Source organism: Engystomops pustulosus, chromosome 11, assembly GCF_040894005.1.
Source record: "Engystomops pustulosus chromosome 11, aEngPut4.maternal, whole genome shotgun sequence".
In the NCBI taxonomy this organism is placed as follows: Eukaryota; Metazoa; Chordata; class Amphibia; order Anura; family Leptodactylidae; genus Engystomops; species Engystomops pustulosus.
In genome coordinates, this window is record NC_092421.1 from 65,081,780 (window position 1) to 65,104,929 (window position 23,150).

General features: G+C 47.3%; 1 protein-coding gene across 1 annotated transcript; it reads right to left on the minus strand.

Annotated features, from left to right (window-relative positions):
* Positions 1-1,177: 1,177 nt before the first annotated feature.
* ACSL5 (acyl-CoA synthetase long chain family member 5) lies at positions 1,178-23,150 on the minus strand. Its single transcript, XM_072131160.1, is given in 24 exon segments — positions 1,178-2,082; positions 2,085-2,136; positions 2,459-2,488; positions 2,490-2,531; positions 3,050-3,096; positions 3,099-3,150; positions 5,835-5,978; positions 6,979-7,095; positions 7,505-7,593; positions 7,841-7,913; positions 8,161-8,256; positions 9,234-9,368; positions 9,550-9,684; positions 10,490-10,567; positions 12,311-12,384; positions 12,553-12,604; positions 12,843-12,875; positions 13,147-13,325; positions 16,719-16,818; positions 17,180-17,281; positions 17,564-17,628; positions 18,055-18,163; positions 19,005-19,177; positions 22,994-23,150. Coding segments are annotated over 23 exon segments (2,046 nt in total). The 5' UTR covers positions 19,161-19,177; positions 22,994-23,150; the 3' UTR covers positions 1,178-1,996.

Consider the following 23,150-nt stretch of genomic DNA (forward strand, 5'->3'; position numbering starts at 1 on the left):
TGTTCAGCATTGCCCCTGGAGAGATGTGTTATCAGACCTTTGTGCATGTTGTTGGTAACAGCAGGACTGTGATATACGGATTTATATTGCAGCATTGTCGCTTCTCCAAGTGCACTGGGGGCCTGTCCTCACACTGCTGTGCTCTCTCCATCGAGATGCTGCATAGCATCTTATTTTTTGCACTGGGTGACTTCTGCAGTGACCACTAATGCACCGAGCACAGGAGCTTCAATCCTAGAATATAAATCCAAATATCACAGTTCTGCTGCTACTACCAACATATACAAATGTCTGATTACACATCTCTCCCAAGGGACTGCACATGACACTGGCTGCACTTCGTTTGGTCACATTCCCTTTAAGTAGTCTGTCCCTTTATCACTTGTTCCTCCGGACAGGGTTCCTCAGAGTTAATGCTGCAGTGACATTGTCCTATCATTTGTGTTTTATGCCAAATATCTCTGTCCCCTCCTGTTTCCCCCCCTTGGTCTCTCTTCCTGCTGTTATCTGTACCCTCCAGAGCGCTGCGCTGTTCTCCAGCCTGTACTTCTCAAGATGGCGTGGAACTACAACTTCCAGCATGCTAGGAGACCATGCAGATTGGACTCTTGTTTTTTGTTTTGTTTTTTTTTAAGTTGGGTTTAATTTGAGATGTGATCTTTTTTAGAAATATTCTGTATGTCGCTTGATAATAAAAGACAAAAAAAGATCTGAGCTGTCATGTCACTTGTGGACAGGGGTGGCGCTGTTACTGGATGATATCCTTGAATAGTTTGGTGTCGTTTGGGGCTCAAAGTCATAAATAACACCCTCTGGTGTATAAAAGTGTGTCTGGTGCCCCCCTCAGCCACCTGCTGCTGGACCCACCTTCTCAGTGACTATGGTCCCATCTCTATATACCGGCCCCCTACTCACTGCAGCACATCCAATAAGACTGTCTCCTTGCCCTGCCTGGCAGGAAAGGAGCTTCTGCAGTATATGGTGGTACATCTGGGAAGACTCCTTCTGCAGAAGAGGTAAGAAGACACTGTACTGCTAGAGGGGGAAGGAGACTGATGCTGTCCAGTGTCTCTACAGCAACACAGACAGGGACCCAGTACAGGTACAGAACCGGGACTACCGGTTCGGCCGGTGACCCCCACCATACTGACAGGTGGGTGAACCCAGAAGACTGCACAGCACATTCTTATACATAGTAAAGTTTATTTGTTAAGTATATACAGCCCCCCCACCCGTATTATAAAGCAGTGGTCTGTACACTGCAACATAATGTATACAGAGAACCATCAGCAGCTGTGACCATACAGACTGCAGCCAGTGTATGTGGAGAGATGTGTAATCAGACCTCTGTGTATGTTGTCAGTAGCAACAGGACTGTGATATATGGATTTATGTTCCAGGATTGGAGCTTCTCCAAGTGCTCTAGGGGTGTGTCCTCACACTGCTGTGCTCTGTGCACTGAGGTGCTGTACAGTCCAGACCCTCTGCTCTGAGTGTAATCTGTTTAATTTTGGTTCTATAATACTGCAATCTCGCAGAGCAGAGTGAGCTGTGGAGAACTCAAAAGCACAGAGCACAGCAGTGTAAGGACTCCTCCCCCCCCCCCTCCTCTCCTAGTGTACTTGGCGAGGCTATAATCCTGGTAAATAAATCAATAATTCACAGTCCTGCTGTTACCAACAACACACACTAAGGTCTGATTACACATCTCTTCAGGGCCAATACCTAACACTGGCTGCAGTCTGTAGGGTCTCACCTGCTGACAGGATCCTATAAAATTTACAACCATGAGTAGTTGCTGCACCATAGCTATGACGCTACAGTCTTCCATGGATGACTGCACATAGATGTACAGTGTAGCTGCAGGGACTGGGGTGACAGCTTCTCCTCTACTGTAGGATCTGCCACCCTGTATGTAGTACAGCAAGGAGCAGCTTATCCAGACTCCTCTTCCAGCTCCGGGGAGCTCCGGTTTTGGTGATGTTTGAGCTCTGGTTCAATCCTGGATTTTGTTGTACAAGTCATCGATCTGAGTCTTGAAGTATTTGGCGACTTCTGCTCTCTTTGCTTTCAATGTCGGGTCAATAAACCATTTTCAATTGTGAACATTTCAGGATGAATGTAAATATCCCTCACCTACCAGAGAAAAGACATGTCATGTATATGATTCCAGCAGCAGAATAGTGAGTGCAGCTCTGGAGTATAATACAGGATGTAACTCAGGATCAGTACATGATAAGTGATGTCATGTATGTACACAGTGATTGCACCACCAGCAGAATAGTGAGCGCAGCTCTGGGGTATAATACAGGATGTAACTCAGGATCAGTACAGGATAAGTAATGTCATGTATGTACACAGTGACTGCACCAGCAGCAGAATAGTGAGTGCAGCTCTGGACTATAATACAAGAAGTAGAACCAAGAATCTGTGAAACTGATTGCTTATTATTATGTACCTGTTCAAACGACTTCAGTCCGGCTTGTTTTTCCAATTTTAATAACATCCTCCAGTATCGCTTTCTTCACAGCCTGGTGAAAATGTAAAAATTCAGTAACTACAACCTAACTCAGCAGACAGTATCACACAGGATAGGATTAGATACACAGCTCAGCAGGCAGTATCACACAGGATAGGATTAGATACACAGCTCAGCAGACCGTATCACACAGGATGGGATTAGATACACAGCTCAGCAGACTGTATCACACAGGATGGGATTAGATACACAGCTCAGCAGACTGTATCACACAGGATAGGATTAGATACACAGCTCAGCAGGCAGTATCACACAGGATAGGATTAGATACACAGCTCAGCAGACCGTATCACACAGGATGGGATTAGATACACAGCTCAGCAGACTGTATCACACAGGATGGGATTAGATACACAGCTCAGCAGACTGTATCACACAGGATAGGATTAGATACACAGCTCAGCAGACAGTATCACACAGGATGGGATTAGATACACAGCTCAGCAGACAGTATCACACAGTATGGATTAGATACACAAGGGATCAAACAGTATCACACTTAGTACTCACAGAATGTTTGCAGAGTTCTTCGAAGGACCCTCGGACACCAAGTTTGCTGCAAAGTCTGGTAATACTTCTGGATCTGGAACAATGACCCCCACCAGGCAGGACTGGGAAGCAATGACATGATCCATGAGCAGTGCACACAGCGCAGCGCCTCTCATGACCTCTGGGTGGCGCTGTTATACCTGTCACATTGCTTGCAATGCTCAGCTATCGCTGAGGCATCATGTAGGTCCTGACATCTTCACATTATACAGACTTTTTAGGGTTTATGCACCATAATTCCATGTAATTAACATAATTTCATGTAATTTAATGTCAGTAACTATGGAGATGAGTCATCCTGTAACCCTGGACAAGCCATGTATATCTGACCTTAATGTCACAGGTCACTGCTACGAAATTAGTCGCAATGGTAGAGATTTTAGTTAGGGGGGATCAGTGTGATGTTATCATACTGTATACAGTAGTACATGATGTCACAGATGATGGGTGGGATCAATGTGATGTCATTATACTGTATATGGATGGGGGGCAGTGTTTGCCCTATAACTCCCTGAATGTGACATCATCATCCCCATGTTTTTCCTGTGTTTGTCAGACATGAAGTGACATGTGATGTGACCTGTGACCATGTGCGGTCACACACGGAGGTGACGGTCATGTGCGGTCACACACGGAGGGGACGGTCATGTGCGGTCACACACGGAGGTGGCGGTGATGTGCGGTCACACACGGAGATGACGGTCTTGTGCGGTCACACACGGAGAGGACGGTGTGTGCGGTCACACACGGAGGTGACAGGTCTTGTGCGGTCACACACGGAGGTGACGGTGATGTGCGGTCACACACGGAGGGGATGGTCATGTGCGGTCACACACGGGAGATGACGGTCTTGTGCGGTCACACACGGAGGTGACGGTGATGTGCGGTCACACACGGAGATGACGGTCTTGTGCGGTCACACACGGAGAGGACGGTGTTGTGCGGTCACACACGGAGGTGACGGTGATGTGCGGTCACACACGGAGATGACGGTCTTGTGCGGTCACACACGGAGAGGACGGTGTTGTGCGGTCACACACGGAGGTGACGGTGATGTGCGGTCACACACGGAGAGGACGGTCATATGCGGTCATGTGCGGTCACACACGGAGGGGATGGTCATGTGCGGTCACACACGGAGATGACGGTCTTGTGCGGTCACACACAAAGGTGACGGTGATGTGCGGTCACACACGGAGAGGACGGTGTTGTGCGGTCACACCACGGAGGTGACTGTCATATGCGGTCATGTGCGGTCACACACGGAGGGGACGGTCATGTGCGGTCACACACGGAGATGATGGTCTTGTGCGGTCACACACGGAGGTGACGGTGATGTGCGGTCACACACGGAGGTGACGATCATGTGCGGTCACACACGGAGAAGACGGTGTTGTGCGGTCACACACGGAGGTGATGGTCATATGCGGTCATGTGCGGTCACACACGGAGGGGACGGTCATGTGCGGTCACACACGGAGGGGATGATCATGTGCGGTCACACACAGATGTGACGGTCATGTGCGGTCACACACGGAGGGGATGGTCATGTGCGGTCACACACGGAGATGACGGTCTTGTGCGGTCACACACGGAGAGGACGGTCATATGCGGTCATGTGCGGTCACACACGGAGATGACAGTCTTGTGCGGTCACACACGGAGGTGACGGTCATATGCGGTCATGTGCGGTCACACACGGAGGTGACGGTGATGTGCGGTCACACACGGAGGTGACGGTCATGTGCGGTCACACACGGAGAAGACGGTGTTGTGCGGTCACACACGGAGGTGACGGTCATATGCGGTCTTGTGCGGTCACACACGGAGGTGACGGTCATGTGCGGTCACACACGGAGGTGACGGTCATGTGCGGTCACACACGGAGGGGACGGTCATGTGCGGTCACACACGGAGGGGACGGTCATGTGCGGTCACACACGGAGGGGACGGTCATGTGCGGTCACACACGGAGGGGATGGTCATGTGCGGTCACACACGGAGATGACGGTCTTGTGCGGTCACACACGGAGGTGACGGTGATGTGCGGTCACACACGGAGATGACGGTCTTGTGCGGTCACACACGGAGGTGACAGTGATGTGCGGTCACACACGGAGGTGACGGTCATTTGCGGTCACACACAGAGGTGGCGGCGATGTGCGGTCACACACGGAGATGACGGTCTTGTGCGGTCACACACGGAGGTGACGGTCATGTGCGGTCACACACGGAGGTGACGGTCATGTGCGGTCACACACGGAGGTGACGGTCATGTGCGGTCACACACGGACATGACGGTCTTGTGCGGTCACACACGGACGTGACGGTCTTGTGCGGTCACACACGGAGGTGACGGTCATGTGCGGTCACACACGGAGGTGACGGTCATGTGCGGTCACACACGGAGGTGACGGTCATGTGCGGTCACACACGGAGGTGACGGTCATGTGCGGTCACACACGGAGGTGACGGTCATGTGCGGTCACACACGGAGGGGGCGGTCTTGTGCGGTCACACATGGAGAGGACGGTCTTGTGCAGTCACACATGGAGGGGGCGGTCTTGTGCGGTTACACATGGAGGTGACAGTCATGTGCGGTCACACGTGTGCGTGCTGCAGCCTCCAGGTAACGTGTCGCTCTCTCCTGAGGCTTATCCACCATTTCCCTCCTGTAATTGGATTTTTCCCTCTCATTACCTCTTATAAGTGGATTATCTCACGGTGTCACCCATGAGGTACCTACCCGCAGGCTGTCCCCATGCACAAACACCTGAGCCACGGGGGCGCTGCGCCCGTACACGTTCTCGATCTTCTCCGGGGCGATGTACTCCCCCTGCGCCAACTTGAAGATGTTCTTCTTCCTATCGATGATTTTCAAGGTCCCGTTCTGGAATAGATTAAGGCTATTCTGTTATTCCCATTCTTCTACTCCAGTCACATCCAGAGCTGCGTTCACAATCAGATTCTGACAATACTGCTCTAAACATGCAGTGAAGTTCACTAAATTATGGGAGCTGGAACTTTACGATTAACACTTTACCTTTTTACAACCTAGACCACCAGGGTCATGATACTGAATTTATGGAGACCCCTGTACACCAGTGTGAACATTGCCTGCCTCCCTCTGCAGTTTTAAGTTCACGATGTGTGAGGTTTTCCTGGAAACCCCTTCCTGTCTGGAGCTTGGTCTCTCGGCGGTATCGACCCGTTATCGGACTCCTGGATCTTTGATTATTCCTGGTAGCGGAGCTGCAGAACCCAGAGACCCCTGCACATATTTCTCTGAACTGCCCTCAATACAGTGGAGTCTTATTGATTATTAGTCCTCGGACGGCTCCTTATTAAGGAACGTGATTACCGTCCCCGCAGGTGACCCAAACCCTGATCGCTCCTGAGGGGCGGCTAATCCCCAGCACAGATGTGTCACTCATTAGAGGTGGACTCAATCTCCTCTCACTGAATCCCTGTATGCACAACCTTCCTATTGCTTTATGAGTCAGTCTTCACTGTAACCTGAACATTATTTTCATGCAACAGGAGGCCCAGGATGAACAGAGTATTGGTTCCATTAGTGACTTTACTGGTTTTATCACTATGACATTCTGTATAAGATATCTTTATTGGTGTCTTACATCAGAATTTATGATACAGATACAAACATGTTCCAGACTATATTACAAGACCACCACTAGGGGGAGCTCCACAGCTGTGCAGTATATGTGAAGCTCTGGAGCTCTCCCTAGTGGTGGCTGCAGGAACAGATTTTGGAGCTGTTTGTTATAAAGATGGAGTCAGTATGAAGATATATGGAACTATCCAGTGTGTAGTGACATGATGGAGCAGCAGCAATATCATAATGCAAAATTGGGAGACCCCTTTATACTTACTGGAAGCCACTTCCCGATATCCCCGGTGTGAAGCCATCCCTCCTCATCAATGGCTTCCGCTGTTTTCTCAGGGTCTTTGAGATATCCTTTAAAAACATTGCTGCCTTTTATACAGACCTAAAAGATAAAAAAAAACATGAAAATAAGTGTCATAAAGGCTTCTCCCCAGGATGAAATGGCTGATAACAGAGAGTAATAGATTGTACCCCCCTGTACAGTCTCCTCTCCCCAGGATGAAATGGCTGATAACAGAGAGTAATAGATTGCATCCCCCTGTACAGTCTCCTCTCCCTGGGATGAAATGGCTGATAACAGTGAGTAATAACTTGTATCCTCCCTGTACAGTCACCTCTCCCTATGATGAAATTGCTGATGACAGAGAGTAATAGATTGTATCCCCCCCTGTACAGTCTCCTCTCTCCGGGATGTAATGGCTGATAACAGAGAGTAATAGATTGTATCCCCCTGTACAGTCTCCTCTCCCCGGGATGAAATGGATGATAACAGAGAGTAATAGACTGTATACCTCTCCTTCTCCGTTGGAGGAGAAGTAATTCATGTCGGTGACGTCCACCAGTTTCAGGAGGTTACACGGCAGGGGGGCTCCTACGTGTCCTGGAAGATAAGAGATGGGATGGGATGGGATGGGATGGGGGGGGGGGCAGGTGCAGACCCCGGATGTTGTGTCCCCCCGGCGGCCATGTTGCTTGCGGCGCTGGTAGTGACACCCGCTGGGTGTGCGGCTGCAGCGCTATATGTGGTTGTCGCTCTGCACTTTGTGGGGTGACAGCCTCATATATGATGGCGGCCATTACAGCGGTCACCCAGCTTTCCCTAGGACAGAAGGGTCGTGTTATCTCACCCGCCGTCCAGTCTCCTGGGGTGGAGAATGAGCACCCGGCGCCACATTCCGTCTGTCCGTACGCCTCGAAAATCTGTCATCACAGAGAAATCACATTAGTCATTTCTGAATAGGTCAGTTCCCCTTAAAGGCTATTTTCCATAGGACCCGCCCATTTGGGAAGTGGAATATGTATAATTTAAGGGGAACTCCATCTGATATGAATAGCTTATTACTGGGGTCCCTTTTATCAGAGGTGGATTGTCATGAAAGCAGGTTCCCGGATGGACATCCCCTTTAAGGGTCGGGCGCAGGACTGTGCATTGACCCTTTCACTGTACCTGGCTGCCCAGAGCGGCTCTCAGGAAGGACAGGACATTCTCGGATATGGGGGCGGCTCCTGTTACCATCACCCTGACACGACCCCCCATTGTTTCCTAGGAAAAATAAAATGGTAAAAATAGAAAATTATACAGAGAACAAAAAATCCTGAAAAAAATCATCAGCAACATATTTATTCATGAAGCTTCAGAACGAGAATGTTACCACTGAGCCACCAGGGAGGTAATTACTGAACCACTGAGCCACCAGGGAGGTAATTACTGAGCCACCAGGGAGGTAATTACTGAACCACTGAGCCACCAGGGAGGTAATTACTGAGCCACCAGGGAGGTAATTACTGAACCACTGAGCCACCAGGGAGGTAATTACTGAACCACTGAGCCACCAGGGAGGTAATTACTGAGCCACCAGGGAGGTAATTACTGAACCACTGAGCCACCAGGGAGGTAATTACTGAACCACTGAGCCACAAGGAATGTAATTACTGAACCACTGAGCTACCAGGGATGTTATTAATCAAGCACTGAGCTACCAGGGATGTTATTAATCAAGCACTGAGCCACCAGGGATGTTATTACTGAACCACAGAGTAACCAGGGATATTATTATAGAACCACTGAGCCAGCAGGGAGTTAATTACTGAATCAATGAGCCACTGGGGATATTATTAATTAACCACTGAGCCACCAGGGATGTAATTAATCAACCACTGAGCCACCGGAGAGGTAATTACTGAGCCACCAGGGATATCATTACTGAACCACTGAGCCACCAGGGATGTAATACCTGGATCACTGAGCCACCAGGGAGGCAAGTACTAAACCACTGAGCCTCCAGGGATATTATTACTGAACCACTGAGCCACCGGGGAGGTAATTACTGAGCCACCAGAGAGGTAATACCTGAACCATTGAGCCACCAGGGAGTCAAGTACTAAACCACTGAGCCACCAGGGATATTATTACTGAACCACTGAGCCACCAGGGATATTATTACTGAACCACTGAGCCACCAGGGATATTATTACTGAACCACTGAGCCACCAGGGATTGTTATCACAGTTTCCACTCACCTGAACTTTCTTAAATATTAATTTATCCCAGATGCTGTCATTCCGGATAATTCCGTTCTTGACCTCAGCAAACTTACACCTTGTAGCAAAGTCCAGCAGGAATTTCTTGGTCGGTGTCTGGGCTCCGCTTTGTATCTGATGGGGGTAATATACAGGTTGTTACATCTGGGGGGGGGGGGGGTAATATACATGTTGTTATATCTGGGGGGGGGGGGTAATATACAGGTTGTTACATCTGGGGGGGGGGGGTAATATACAGGTTGTTACATCTGGGGGGGTTCTTATAAAGATCCGCCCGGCGTTATCCGTCCTGCACCTTGTCATAGATCCGGTTCAGCAATCTGGGAACGGTGGGGAAAACTGTCGGCCGCAGGGTTTTCATGTCGTCGGTCAGGACCCGGATATCACCCTGGAAGAAGCCCACCTTGGCCCCGGCACAGAAGATCACCGTCTGCCGGGAGAAACCAAATTATACCAGGATCATGTGTACAAAATACTAAACCCAGAGACCACATAGTAAGATACGTGGCAACTTAGTGTATAAGGATGAACTCACTAGACAGCCTGGCATGTTATCAATAAACCAGGACCACCAGTGATAATACTGATATCTTCTAGGCCACCAGAGATAATGATGATAAATCCTAGACCACCAGGGATAATGATGATAAATCCTAGACCACCAGGGATAATGATGATAAATCCTAGACCACCAGAGATAATGATGATAAATCCTAGACCACCAGGGATAATGATGATAAATCCTAGACCACCAGGGATAATGATGATAAATCCTAGACCACCAGGGATAATGATGATAAATCCTAGACCACCAGGGATAATTACTATAGCTCCTAGACAGCCAGAGATGATAACTTCTAGACCCATTGGATTATAATGATAACTCCCAGACCACCAGGGATAATGATGATAACTTCTATACCACCAGAGATAGTCTTACTAGCTACAAGTCCACCAGGACTGATATCACTTGCTCCTAGACCACATGTAATAGTATTATTACAGATAATGAGGGCATAGATGTGTTACATACCAGGGTGTATCATACAGGGGCAGGATTATTACTGACTGGATCTTCACTGCCAAAGATATTACATAATGGTCCCGGAGCCATGAGATATAGTATTAACCCCTAATCAAGTCCATTGTCCTAATGCGTCCTGGGGGTCACAGGCCATAAGATCTTACACAAGTCTTACACAACGACAAAGTGAACTCTGGCACCCAGTCCTTACCTGAACCACCCGCTCAAACACGTGCGCCATGGGCAGGTAAGAGATTTCTACATCCGAGGACACCGGGGCAAAGGTGCTCTGTACAGTATGAGAAGGGTGAGAGGTCAGCGGGGAATAAGGGGGACACAACATGGAGCAAGAGAAGATTCAGAGAGGAGTAAGAGGGAACACAGCGAGGAGTGAGAGGTGACACAGCGAGGAGTAAGAGGACACACACAGGGGAGTAAGAGGGGACACAGCGGGGAGAAAGGGGGAACACAGCAAGGAGGAAGAGGGGACACAGCGAGGAGTAAGAGAAGACACACAGGGGAGTAAGAGGGGACACAGCGAGGAGACACAGCGAGGAGTAAGAGGGGACACAACAAGGAGTAAGAGGGGACACAGCGAGGAGTAAGAGAAGATACAGAGGGGAGTAAGAGAAGATACAGAGGGGAGTAAGAGAAGATACAGAGGAGAGTAAGAGGGAACACAGCGAGGAGTAAGAGGGGACATAGCGAGGAGCAAGAGAAGATACTGAGGGAAGTAAGAAGGGACACAGCAAGGAGTAAGAGGGGACACAGCAAGGAGTAAGAGGGAACACAGCGAGGAGTAAGAGAGGACACAGCGGGGAGTAGGAGGGGACACAGCGGGAAGTAAGAGGGGACACAGCGAGGAGTAAGAGAAGATACAGAGGGGAGCAAGAGAAGATACAGAGGGAAGTAAGAAGGGACACAGCAAGGAGTAAGAGGGGACACAGCAAGGAGTAAGAGGGAACACAGCGAGGAGTAAGAGAGGACACAGCGGGGAGTAGGAGGGGACACAGCGAGGAGTAAGAGGGGACATAGCGAGGAGTAAGAGAAGATACAGAGGGGAGTAAGAGGGGACACAGCGAGGAGTAAGAGGGAACACAGCGAGGAGTAAGAGGGGACATAGCGAGGAGTAAGAGGGGACATAGCGGGGAGTAAGAGGGGACATAGCGGGGAGTAAGAGGGGACATAGCGGGGAGTAAGAGGGAACACAGCGAGGAGTAAGAGGGGACATAGCGAGGAGTAAGAGGGAACAAAGCGAGGAGTAAGAGAAGATACAGAGGGGAGTAAGAGGGGACACAGCGAGGAGTAAGAGGGAACACAGCGAGGAGTAAGAGAGGACACAGCGAGGAGCAAGAGAAGATACAGAGGGGAGTAAGAGAAATTACAGAGGGGAGTAAGAGAAGATACAGAGAGGAGTAAGAGAAGATACAGAGGGGAGTAAGAGAAGATACAGAGGGGAGTAAGAGGGAACACAGCGAGGAGTAAGAGGGGACACAGCGAGGAGTAAGAGGGAACACAGCGAGGAGTAAGAGGGAACACAGCGAGGAGTATGAGGGAACACAGCGAGGAGTAAGAAAAGATACAGAGGGGAGTAAGAGGGGACACAGCGAGGAGTAAGAGGGGACACAGTGAGGAGTAAGAGGGAACACAGCGAGGAGTAAGAGGGAACACAGCGAGGAGTAAGAAAAGATACAGAGGGGAGTAAGAGGGGACACAGCGAGGAGTAAGAGGGGACATAGTGAGGAGTAAGAGAAGATACAGAGGGGAGTAAGAGGGAACACAGCGAGGAGTAAGAGAAGATGCAGAGGGGTGTAAGAGAAGATACAGAGGGGAGTAAGAAGGGGACACAGCGGGGAGTAAGAGGGGACACAGCGAGGAGTAAGAGGGAACACAGCGAGGAGTAAGAGGGGACATAGCGAGGAGTAAGAGAAAATACAGAGGGGAGTAAGAGGGGACACAGCGAGGAGTAAGAGGGGACACAGTGAGGCTGATCACATAACTAATATACTCTGTTTCCCACACTGTCACTTACTTCTGTGGCTTTAAGGAAACTGCTGGCATCAGCTACAACATTCATGTGGGTGAGCATCGCCCCTTTGGGGTCACCTGAGGGTGAAATAAATGATAAGATCTTAATTCTACATAATATGGTAACAAGAAGAAAATACATAAAAACTTTATCCATGGTGGAAAAGTATTTGTAACAGTAACGAGAGGGGCAGATACTTACCTCAGGGCTGAACAGAAAACGACAAGGGGCAGAAGAAATCTTACCTGTAGTTCCACTGGTGAAGCAGATGAGACACAGATCGTCCGGATGAGGAGGCTGTAAGAGGAGTGAGAGGCCGAAATTATCCATCATTTCATTTCTATATCTATATAGAGAAGGTCCAAGCAGCACCACAGGAGATACATCACAGATGGTGGCGGCTGGTTAGGACGAGGCTTCACGTCCTCCAACAGATGAATGGAAAGAAGCGGCAGCAGCTCTCCAAGTACATTGCAACATTGTATCATTATCTGAATTCTATAAACACCACCGTTACTTTGTATCTTGCACTCACCACTGGTTTCTTGAAGTTTTCTTTCCCGAGATACTGAGAACAGAGACAGAGACATCATCACTGATCACGTTTCTTCACATTATCTCTTTGGTGTCAGTTCTGTTGCTTTACACTGCAGCTCAGCTCCATTATAATTTATATAAGATGATGGAGTAAAGCTGCGGTCAGGTGTCATCTCAGATGCATCTACCCCTCCCCCCTCCGCCATGCTTTACACGCATCTCTGCTTGTTCTCGCCTATATCTGACCCATGTGTATTGCCCACTGCTGGGGTTTTGCTCCAGTGTACAGGTACGACATTTACCTCCAGATCAGCCATTAGCAGCAGCTCCACCCCGCACTTTGCTGCTCGTTCCTTCAGGTCGTCGCCGAATTGCTCCATGAGGACGATGATCTTCAGGCCGGGGGTGAGGCCCTTCTCATAGTTACTGAGCAGAATCGAAGCTTTATCCGGTTTGTCACAGACTATGAGGGATAAATCAGCTGCAGGACATAGAAACGCAGATTATTATAGGGTTATACAGCAGGGGACAGCAGAAACTGCTGTGCTCTTTGCTCTCTGCAGCCAGTTACAGGCGGTCCCCTACTTAATTCAACTTAAGAACAAACCTCCGGACCCTATCTTGTACGTAACCCGGGGACTGCCTGTATTTGTACTGTCCTTGGAGAGAGGTGTAACTACACCTCACCCTGCTGTGTTCTGTACTCTCTGCAGCCACTCTTATGTATTGTTCCTGGATAGATATGTAGTCACACCTCACACTGCTGTGCTCTGTGCTCTCTGCAGCCAGGGTGAGGTATTGTCCCTGGAGAGATGTGTAATCAGAACTTTGTGCATGTTCTTAGTAGTAGCAGGGCTGTAAAATATATGGGTCCAGGATTGTAGCTTCTGCAAGTGCACTGGGGCGGGGGGGAGGGGTGTCCCCAGATTGCCTGCACAGAGCACAGCAGTGTGAGGAAACCCTCCTAGTGCACTTGAAAAAATACAATCCTGGAATATAAATTCATATTTCACTGTTCTGCTGCTACTAACAACATACAAAAGCATTCCAGGCCCAATACCTAGCCCTGACTGGCTTTGTACTGCTGCTTACTGATGATTATGTAGACTGAATCCAACTCTAACAAACCCTCTGCAATTAAATGTAAAGGGCCAATTATGATTTAAAATCCCCCCCCCCCCAATCCTCATCCAGTCAACCCCTTCATCTCCTCCCTGTGGTCTGAGATACAATAATAACCCTCCTGATGCTCCCTGCATGCTGTGATAAAAAAACAGCAGGTGAATATGCAAGATGTATTGATTTTAGAGGAAATCTACCATCAAAATCCATCATTATAAACCAGGGACACTTAGGCCTCTTCCACACTAGCGTTGCATTTCACGTCAGGGTGCAATGCGTGAAAAACTGACGTTTTTGGCTGCGTTTTTGTTCCATTTTTCCTTGGAGTCATTAGCGTTTTTGCGTTTTTCACACGCGTGTTGTTCGCAGTTTTTTGCGTTTTCGGTGCGTTTTTCACGCACGTTTTTTAAGTCAATGGGACTTTTTCAAAGAGACTATGGTTTGGGAATAAAATGTTTTATTTAATTGAAAAAGAATGTCTTCTGATAAGTTAGCAGATGTATGCAAACATCTGCAATCTATTCTTCACTGTTCCCCGTGTATATTATCTCCCGACAAGTTATCAGATGTGAAGAACAGTGAAGAATAGAATAAAAACAGTGAACACAATGAAGAATAGATTACAGATGTTCGGCACATCTGCTTACTTGTTGGGAGATACGCACGGAGCGGTGCGAACAAAATAGCATGTGAAGAACAATATATATGTGTGAAGAAGACATTGCAGATATATTGTTCTTCACATGCTATTTTGTTCGCACCGTTCCGCGCGTATCTCCCGACAAGTAAGCAGATGTGCCGAACATCTGTAATCTATTCTGCACTGTGTTCTTCACTGTGTTTTTCACTTGAATGTTTCTGTGGTCACTGTTTTTATTCTATTCTTCACTGTGTTTTTTTAATTAAATGCTCGATCTTGAGCAGGGGAATTATTCATGTCACCTAGCAACCCATCCATTTAAAACGCATAGCACTCGCATTGCACTTGCAATGCTTGCGAGTGCAATGCATTTTTGATGCGTCTCCATAGACTTGAATGGGGCGGGAAAAACGCGCGTGAAACGCAAAAGTAGAGCATGCTGCGATTTTGACACGCGTCAAAACAAACGCAAGCACGCGCGTGCAAAACAACGCAAATGAGGAAAGACCCATTGGAAACAATGGGACAGAGTGCAATGCAAGTTCTGCGCGTCAAAAGCACTCGCAGAACTCGCACGTGAAAAACGCTAGTGTGGAAGGGGCCTTACTCATAGATCCAGGCCTCAATTCTATAGCTTCACAGGCTGTTACACTGTGCATTAGCACTTTACTCATCCCATTGTTTGAGATTACATTAGGCAGGGGGAGGGGGGAACAGTCTAACAGCCTATGAAGCTTCACTATGGATGGGCTCTGGTAACGCTCCCAGAGCCCTTATGACTCATTAGCATAACTTTAAAAGTTGATTTTACAACTTTTCCACAGTCAAAGTGCCTCGATTTATGAGTAGGGTTCTTTTAAATTAAGTCACGAAACATATTTGAAGAACATCAGGAGTAACTCGCTTGTGTTCAAAAAATTCAACATGTGATATTTAGCAGGTAACTATTGCTACTTACTGAACACAAGCAAGTAGGTCTACATGCAGTCACTATTGATTGCAAACAAATATGATGGGGCTTATTTACTTAGGGTACCGCGGATCGCACTTTCGTCTGATTTTCCGTCGTTTTCGGGATTTGCGCCGCTGCGACAGATATTTAACTGGGGATTGTGTCGCACACGATCGGACTTTGGCGCAGCTGTGCTGCTTTCATGCGACAGAAATCAGGGGGCGGGCACACGGACGATGCGACTGATTTGGACTGAGCGCAGGATTTAATATTCAAATTGTGTCGCAAGATCAAGCACTTACATGCACCGGGAAGAAGAAGGTGAACTCCAGCGGACCTGAGCGGGGAAGCGACAGATGCAGGATATCGGGCGCACGATCCTAGTGAATTGCAGCAGAGTGCGATCCAGTCGGACAATGCACTTTCGGGGAACACGTCAGGACGGGTAAGTAAATGGGGCACATTTACTTACTCAGTTCTGTCGTGATCCCCACTGTGTGTTGTCCAGCGATAATTCACATCTGCCGCAATTAACTAAGATTGTGCGCCCAATATCCTGCATCTGTCGCTTCCCCGCTCAGGTCCGCTGGGGTTCACCTTCTTCTTCCCGGTGCATGTAAGTGCTTGATCTTGCGACACAATTTTAAAGTTAAATCCCGCGCTCAGTCGGCCCCTGATTTCTGTCGCACGAAAGTCGTTGCGATTGCGCCAAAATCCGATCACATATTCCCCTTCTATATACCTGTCCCAGTGGCGCAAATCCCGAAAATTTCTAGAAGCCCGACATTGGGGCTTAGTAAATAAGCTTCAATGTGCCTCAATATTTCCTTCCCCTCTCTTGTACTTCACCTCCCTCTTTCCAAAAAATTTTATAACACAATATTGAAGAAGTAGAGGAAATTATGAATTATGCTCATTATACAAGGTCCCTCTGTATTCCTATTGTTCGTGTCTGTTTAGCGGAGGCCTCCTAAGGCTATTGATGTCATTGTGTGGCCTCCATCCCCAAACGTACACCGTATGGTAAAACTGTCCATATATGGTTATTAGAGAGACATCATGAACATCAGCAGCAGCAAATCACTACCTGCCACAGATATATTGGTACAAATATGTGTCAAGGGGGTCCAGCCTAGTTATGCCCCTGGGTAGACACTTACCTCTGTTTACAATGAATACAATGGCTTCTGCTCCCAAAGTGTCATAAAGGGGAACCACGACCATAGAGTAGGTAAAGCAGGCAAGTTCAGCAATCACCACCTGATGAGGGACACAAGGGGTTAACAATAGTCAGCTGCAGCAGCCCAGGTCATTGCTTTACTTTTAAACTGTTAATTTAAAGGGATTGTCCATCTTTCTCTCATTTCGTTTTTGCTTTGTAACAATCAGTTTATCATTGCAACAATGTATCAGCTCGTCTTAAAGGGCCAGTACACCTAATACTGGCAGCCAGAGGAGTCTCAGTGCTGGAGACATGTGATCTGTATCTAAGCTCCAGTGATGAATGTGACCGATCTGCAGTACCACACACGACCTCTGGATAGGTTCGGCACTGTTGACTATGTTTTTTGTTGACCAGGAGAACCATAAGTTGTTGACAGATTCCTATTGGTGGATTTACCTCTGGCCGGTTCTGGGAGAAGACGCCGATGAACTGCTCCGGAGATGCCTTGCAGCCCTTCTGGATAAAACCGGAACCCAAATTCTCTGCTCGGTCCGCAACCTGCAATATATTAATGCTTAAAGGAGTAACAGCCCTTAAAGGAATAATGAGGACTCTATGGGCGGCCATAATAGCAGAGGTGTAGTGTGGGGCCCCAGTACGGAGGATGGACCCATCAAGCACCGGACCTGTGTGCTCCACCCACATGACCCATGAGTAGTGGCACCCAGCTTTCCACAGACACTGGACCTATACCCCCCCCCTCCATGACTTTGCTTGTGTATGTGTCAGTCTTCACAGAGCTTCTGGCTTTATACTCACAATATCTCAGCATGTACTTACCTGCCTGTATGTGATCCACCGATACGGCTGGTTCGGTTTCCGGGATCCCAAACAATCTCCATTCCCTGCAGAGTCCAAATATCGTACAGATTATATGAGGATAAGATATATGAATATGAACCCCTGATGGGAATATTAAAGGGGTGGGGTGGATATGCAGACCCCATAACGCCCCTGCCCTAATATTGACCACCTCTGGGGTCAGCACCTCTAATATCCTTCATCTTAGTATTAGATTTTGGGGAGTAGATCTGTTATATTACTGCACATCAGTAGTCCCACTGTCAATACATGTGTTTCCACGGTTACAGACTACGAATAATCCTAGTGTAGTCAGGTCCTGCAGTCATAGTCCAATCTGTCAGGGATTTTTCCCCATTGGGTAGGTGGATACCTGCAGTTGGGGGTGGGCCTAGTTGGGTATGACCCCAGTCCGGAACTCTATGGATTTTGAGTGGTAACAGTAACTCCAGCAACTAAGGTGTTCTTACCTGACACTCGTAGCCCCCTCATGAAGACTTCATACAGGGTCTTGGCGTCTTCATAGTAGTAAGACATGAGGGTCTCATCCTTCAGCAACACGGATCGCCGAGCTCCACCCTAAACGCAAAACCGCCATCACATCACTGACACATACTGCCGATTATACGGAAGGTTATAATGGGTTCCTCCTGCAGCAGAAGCTAGGCTCTCCACAGGACAGGAGGTACAGTCACTAGGATGGTGGTCCTGAGACCCCCGTCACATGTGGTACAAGATATTGCCAACAAAAAGTGGGGTATAGTTAATTTGCTAAACAGGATTGTCAAATTGTGTATCTCCCATATCAATACAGGTTACTAATGCTCTATATGATGCTGCTGAAGTGAGAGAGCACAGACAGAGGCTGCTGGAGATAGTAAGTTTCTATCTCACCCCAAGTGTTTTATTCCCATCAGTACAGGTCACTACTTCTCTATAATGTCCTATATGACCCTGCTGATGCTTCTGAGTGATAGAGGATACACACAGGCACAGAGAGACTGCTGGGGATAATAGTAAGTTTCTATCTCACCCCAAGTGCTTTATTCCCATCAGTACAGGTCATTACTTCTCTATAAAGTCCTATATGATCATGCTTATCTGAGTGATAAATGATACACACAGCTACAGACAGAGGCTGCTGGAGATAATAGTAAGTTTCTATCTAACCCCAAGTGCTTTATTCCCACCAGTACAGGTCAGTACATCTCTATAATGTCCTATATGACCCTACTGATGCTGATGATGATAGAGGAGAGACACAGGTACAGACAGAGGCTGCTGGAGATAATAGGAAGCTTCTATTTAACCCAAGTGCTTTATGTCCTTCAGTACAGGTCGGTACTTCTCTATAATTTCCTATATGAGGCTGTTGACCTAATATGAGAGCTATTGACCTTGCTATGATGGTGCCCATTACCTGTGTCCCGATGGACTGCTTCTTCAGATTGATGGGAGGGTGCACCGGCTTGGGCTTGGTGAGGACATAGAAGAAGGCGGTCAGTCCGATGGCGAGGAGGGTGACAATGGCCGATGTCGGCAGCGGGGTGAACAGGAAAGAGAGGCAGCAACACATCTCACCGACCTACAAACCTAAACCAAGAGGAGATCTATTATGGTCCCAGAAACAGCACCATACGTATCTAAATATATGATCACACATAACAGGATTAGATACAGCTGCTAGGCAGGTGTCACACGGCTCAGCAGGCAGTATCACACTGCTATCCAGTTTAGATACACAACTCAGCAGACAGTATCACACATGATGGGATTAGATACACCGCTCAGCAGACAGTATCACACATGATAGGATTAGATACACAGCTCAGCAGAGAGTATCACACATGATAGGATTAGATACAAAGCTCAGCAGACAGTATCACACATGATAGGATTAGATACACAGCTCAGCAGACAGTATCGCACATGATAGGATTAGATACACAGCTCAGCAGAGAGTATCACACATGATAGGATTAGATACACAGCTCAGCAGACAGTATCACACATGATAGGATTAGATACACAGCTCAGCAGACAGTATCACACATGATAGGATTAGATACACAGCTCAGCAGACAGTACCACACATGATAGGATTAGATACACAGCTCAGCAGAGAGTATCACACATGATAGGATTAGATACACAGCTCAGCAGACAGTATCACACATGATAGGATTAGATACACAGCTCAGCAGACAGTATCACACATGATAGGATTAGATACACAGCTCAGCACACTGTATTACACAGGATGGGATTAGAAACACCGCTCAGCAGACAGTATCGCACATGATAGGATTAGATACACAGCTCAGCAGACAGTATCACACATGATAGGATTAGATACACAGCTCAGCAGACTGTATCACATATGATAAGATTAGATACACAGTTCAACAGACGGTATCACACAAGAGGATTAGATACACAGCTCAGCAGACAATATCACACATGATAGGATTAGATACACAGCTCAGAAGACAGTATCACACATGATTGGATTAGATACACAGCTCAGCATACAGTATCACACAGGATAGGACTAGATACACAGCTCAGAAGACAGTATCACACATGATACGATTAGATACACAGCTCAGCAGACAGTATCACACATGATAGGATTAGATACACAGCTCAGCAGACAGTATCACACCGGATAGGATTAGATACACAGCTCAGCAGACTGTATCACACAGGATAGGATTAGATACACGGCTCAGCAGACTATCACACCGGATAGGATTAGATACACAGCTCAGCAGACAGTATCACACATAATAGGACTAGATACACAGCTCAGCAGACAGTATCACACATGATAGGATTAGATACACAGCTCAGCAGACTGTATCACACAGGATAGGATTAGATACACAGCTCAGCATTGAGAATGACATTGGGGTGACATTTCCTGATGGGGAGCAGAGGGCTATAAGTTTTGGCTTCCGCTTGTTGTGTTAGTGATGTGTTCACACCTTAGTGTTGATGTGTCTGGATGCTGTAGCGTGTGTGGACATGTACAGTAGACACATGAAGCCAATTATTATGAGAAGTTTCCAGAGTGCAATTAATTTAATTAACGATGTACAAACAAATCAGAACCCCCCCCCCCCACACACACACACCAAAATAAATAACTAAAAGAAGCAGCACTGACTCCAATGTGTGTGATACTGTCTGCTGAGCTGTGTATCTAATCCCATCATGTGTGATACTGTCTACTGATCTGTGTATCTAATACTATCCTGTGTGATACTGTCTGCTGAGCTGTGTATCTTATCCTATTATGTGTGATACTGTCTGCTGAGCTGTGTATCTAATCCTATCATGTGTGATACTGTCTGCTGAGCTGTGTATCTAATCCTATCATGTGTGATACTGTCTGCTGAGCTGTGTATCTAATCCCATCATGTGTGATACTGTCTACTGATCTGTGTATCTAATACTATCCTGTGTGATACTGTCTGCTGAGCTGTGTATCTTATCCTATTATGTGTGATACTGTCTGCTGAGCTGTGTATCTAATCCCATCATGTGTGATACTGTCTACTGATCTGTGTATCTAATACTATCCTGTGTGATACTGTCTGCTGAGCTGTGTATCTTATCCTATTATGTGTGATACTGTCTGCTGAGCTGTGTATCTAATCCTATCATGTGTGATACTGTCTGCTGAGCTGTGTATCTAATCATATCATGTGTGATACAGTCTGCTGAGCTGTGTATCTAATCCCATCATGTGTGATACTGTCTGCTGAGCTGTGTATCTAATCCTATCATGTGTGATACTGTCTGCTGAGCTGTGTATCTAATCCTATCATGTGTGATACTGTCTGCTGAGCTGTGTATCTAATCATATCATGTGTGATACAGTCTGCTGAGCTGTGTATCTAATCCCATCATGTGTGATACTGTCTACTGATCTGTGTATCTAATACTATCCTGTGTGATACTGTCTGCTGAGCTGTGTATCTTATCCTATTATGTGTGATACTGTCTGCTGAGCTGTGTATCTAATCCTATCCTGTGTGATACTGTCTGCTGAGCTGTGTATCTAATCCTATCATGTGTGATACTGTCTGCTGAGCTGTGTATCTAATCCCATCATGTGTGATACTGTCTACTGATCTGTGTATCTAATACTATCCTGTGTGATACTGTCTGCTGAGCTGTGTATCTTATCCTATTATGTGTGATACTGTCTGCTGAGCTGTGTATCTAATCCCATCATGTGTGATACTGTCTACTGATCTGTGTATCTAATACTATCCTGTGTGATACTGTCTGCTGAGCTGTGTATCTTATCCTATTATGTGTGATACTGTCTGCTGAGCTGTGTATCTAATCCTATCATGTGTGATACTGTCTGCTGAGCTGTGTATCTAATCATATCATGTGTGATACAGTCTGCTGAGCTGTGTATCTAATCCCATCATGTGTGATACTGTCTGCTGAGCTGTGTATCTAATCCTATCATGTGTGATACTGTCTGCTGAGCTGTGTATCTAATCCTATCATGTGTGATACTGTCTGCTGAGCTGTGTATCTAATCATATCATGTGTGATACAGTCTGCTGAGCTGTGTATCTAATCCCATCATGTGTGATACTGTCTGCTGAGCTGTGTATCTAATCCTATCATGTGTGATACTGTCTGCTGAGCTGTGTATCTAATCCTATTATGTGTGATACTGTCTGCTGAGCTGTGTATCTAGTCCTATTATGTGTGATACTGTCTGCTGAGCTGTGTCCTGCAGCATAATGGATCCCCGTAACCGGACAATAAAGTTGTAGTAAGTGGATATTCACCCTCAATTGCATCATAAACTCCACCCAAAACTTAAAAAGCAGTTCCATGTGACACCGAGGGCAAGTACAGAAGGAGTGATGGGTTCAGGATGTATGTGACCATACAGACTGCAGCCAGTGTTAGGCTCCCTACAGTGTCTGCTGCAGTAATAAAAAAGAAGCCCACTACAGCGCTGATTACACATCTCTCTAGGGACAATACGTAACACAGGCTGAAGAGAGCACAGAGCACAGCAGTGTGAGGACATGCCCCCAGTGCACCCGGAGAAGCTACAATCCTGGAATATAAATCCATATATCACAGTCCTGCTGCTACTGACAACATACAATAAGGTCTGATTACACATCTCCCCAGGGCCAATACCTAACACTGGCTGCAGTCTGTAATGGTCACAGCTACTGACAGGTTCCCTTTATTGGCTTCAGGGTTTCAGGTTCCATTACTATGTACCTGCACACTTATATACATTGTATCCTATGTGCATAGCCACAACTCCTAGCTTGTAGCTGTCAGGACCTGCTGAGAGTTGTAGTTCCTTCGGAGCACTCGGGCTGCCCTCTCGGTAGTCAGAGCTCAGGGGGCACTTACCTCCTTGGTGCTGCTCATACAGGGTCCTGGCAGTGATTGGTCCTGACGCGTCGTTCTGCGGATCTGCCTGGGTCTCATCCCTGGGGCAGCTCTAATAAAAGCCGCACATTGCTCTGTTGTCTAAACTTTGGACCTTGTCTGAAATCGGTTCAAAGGT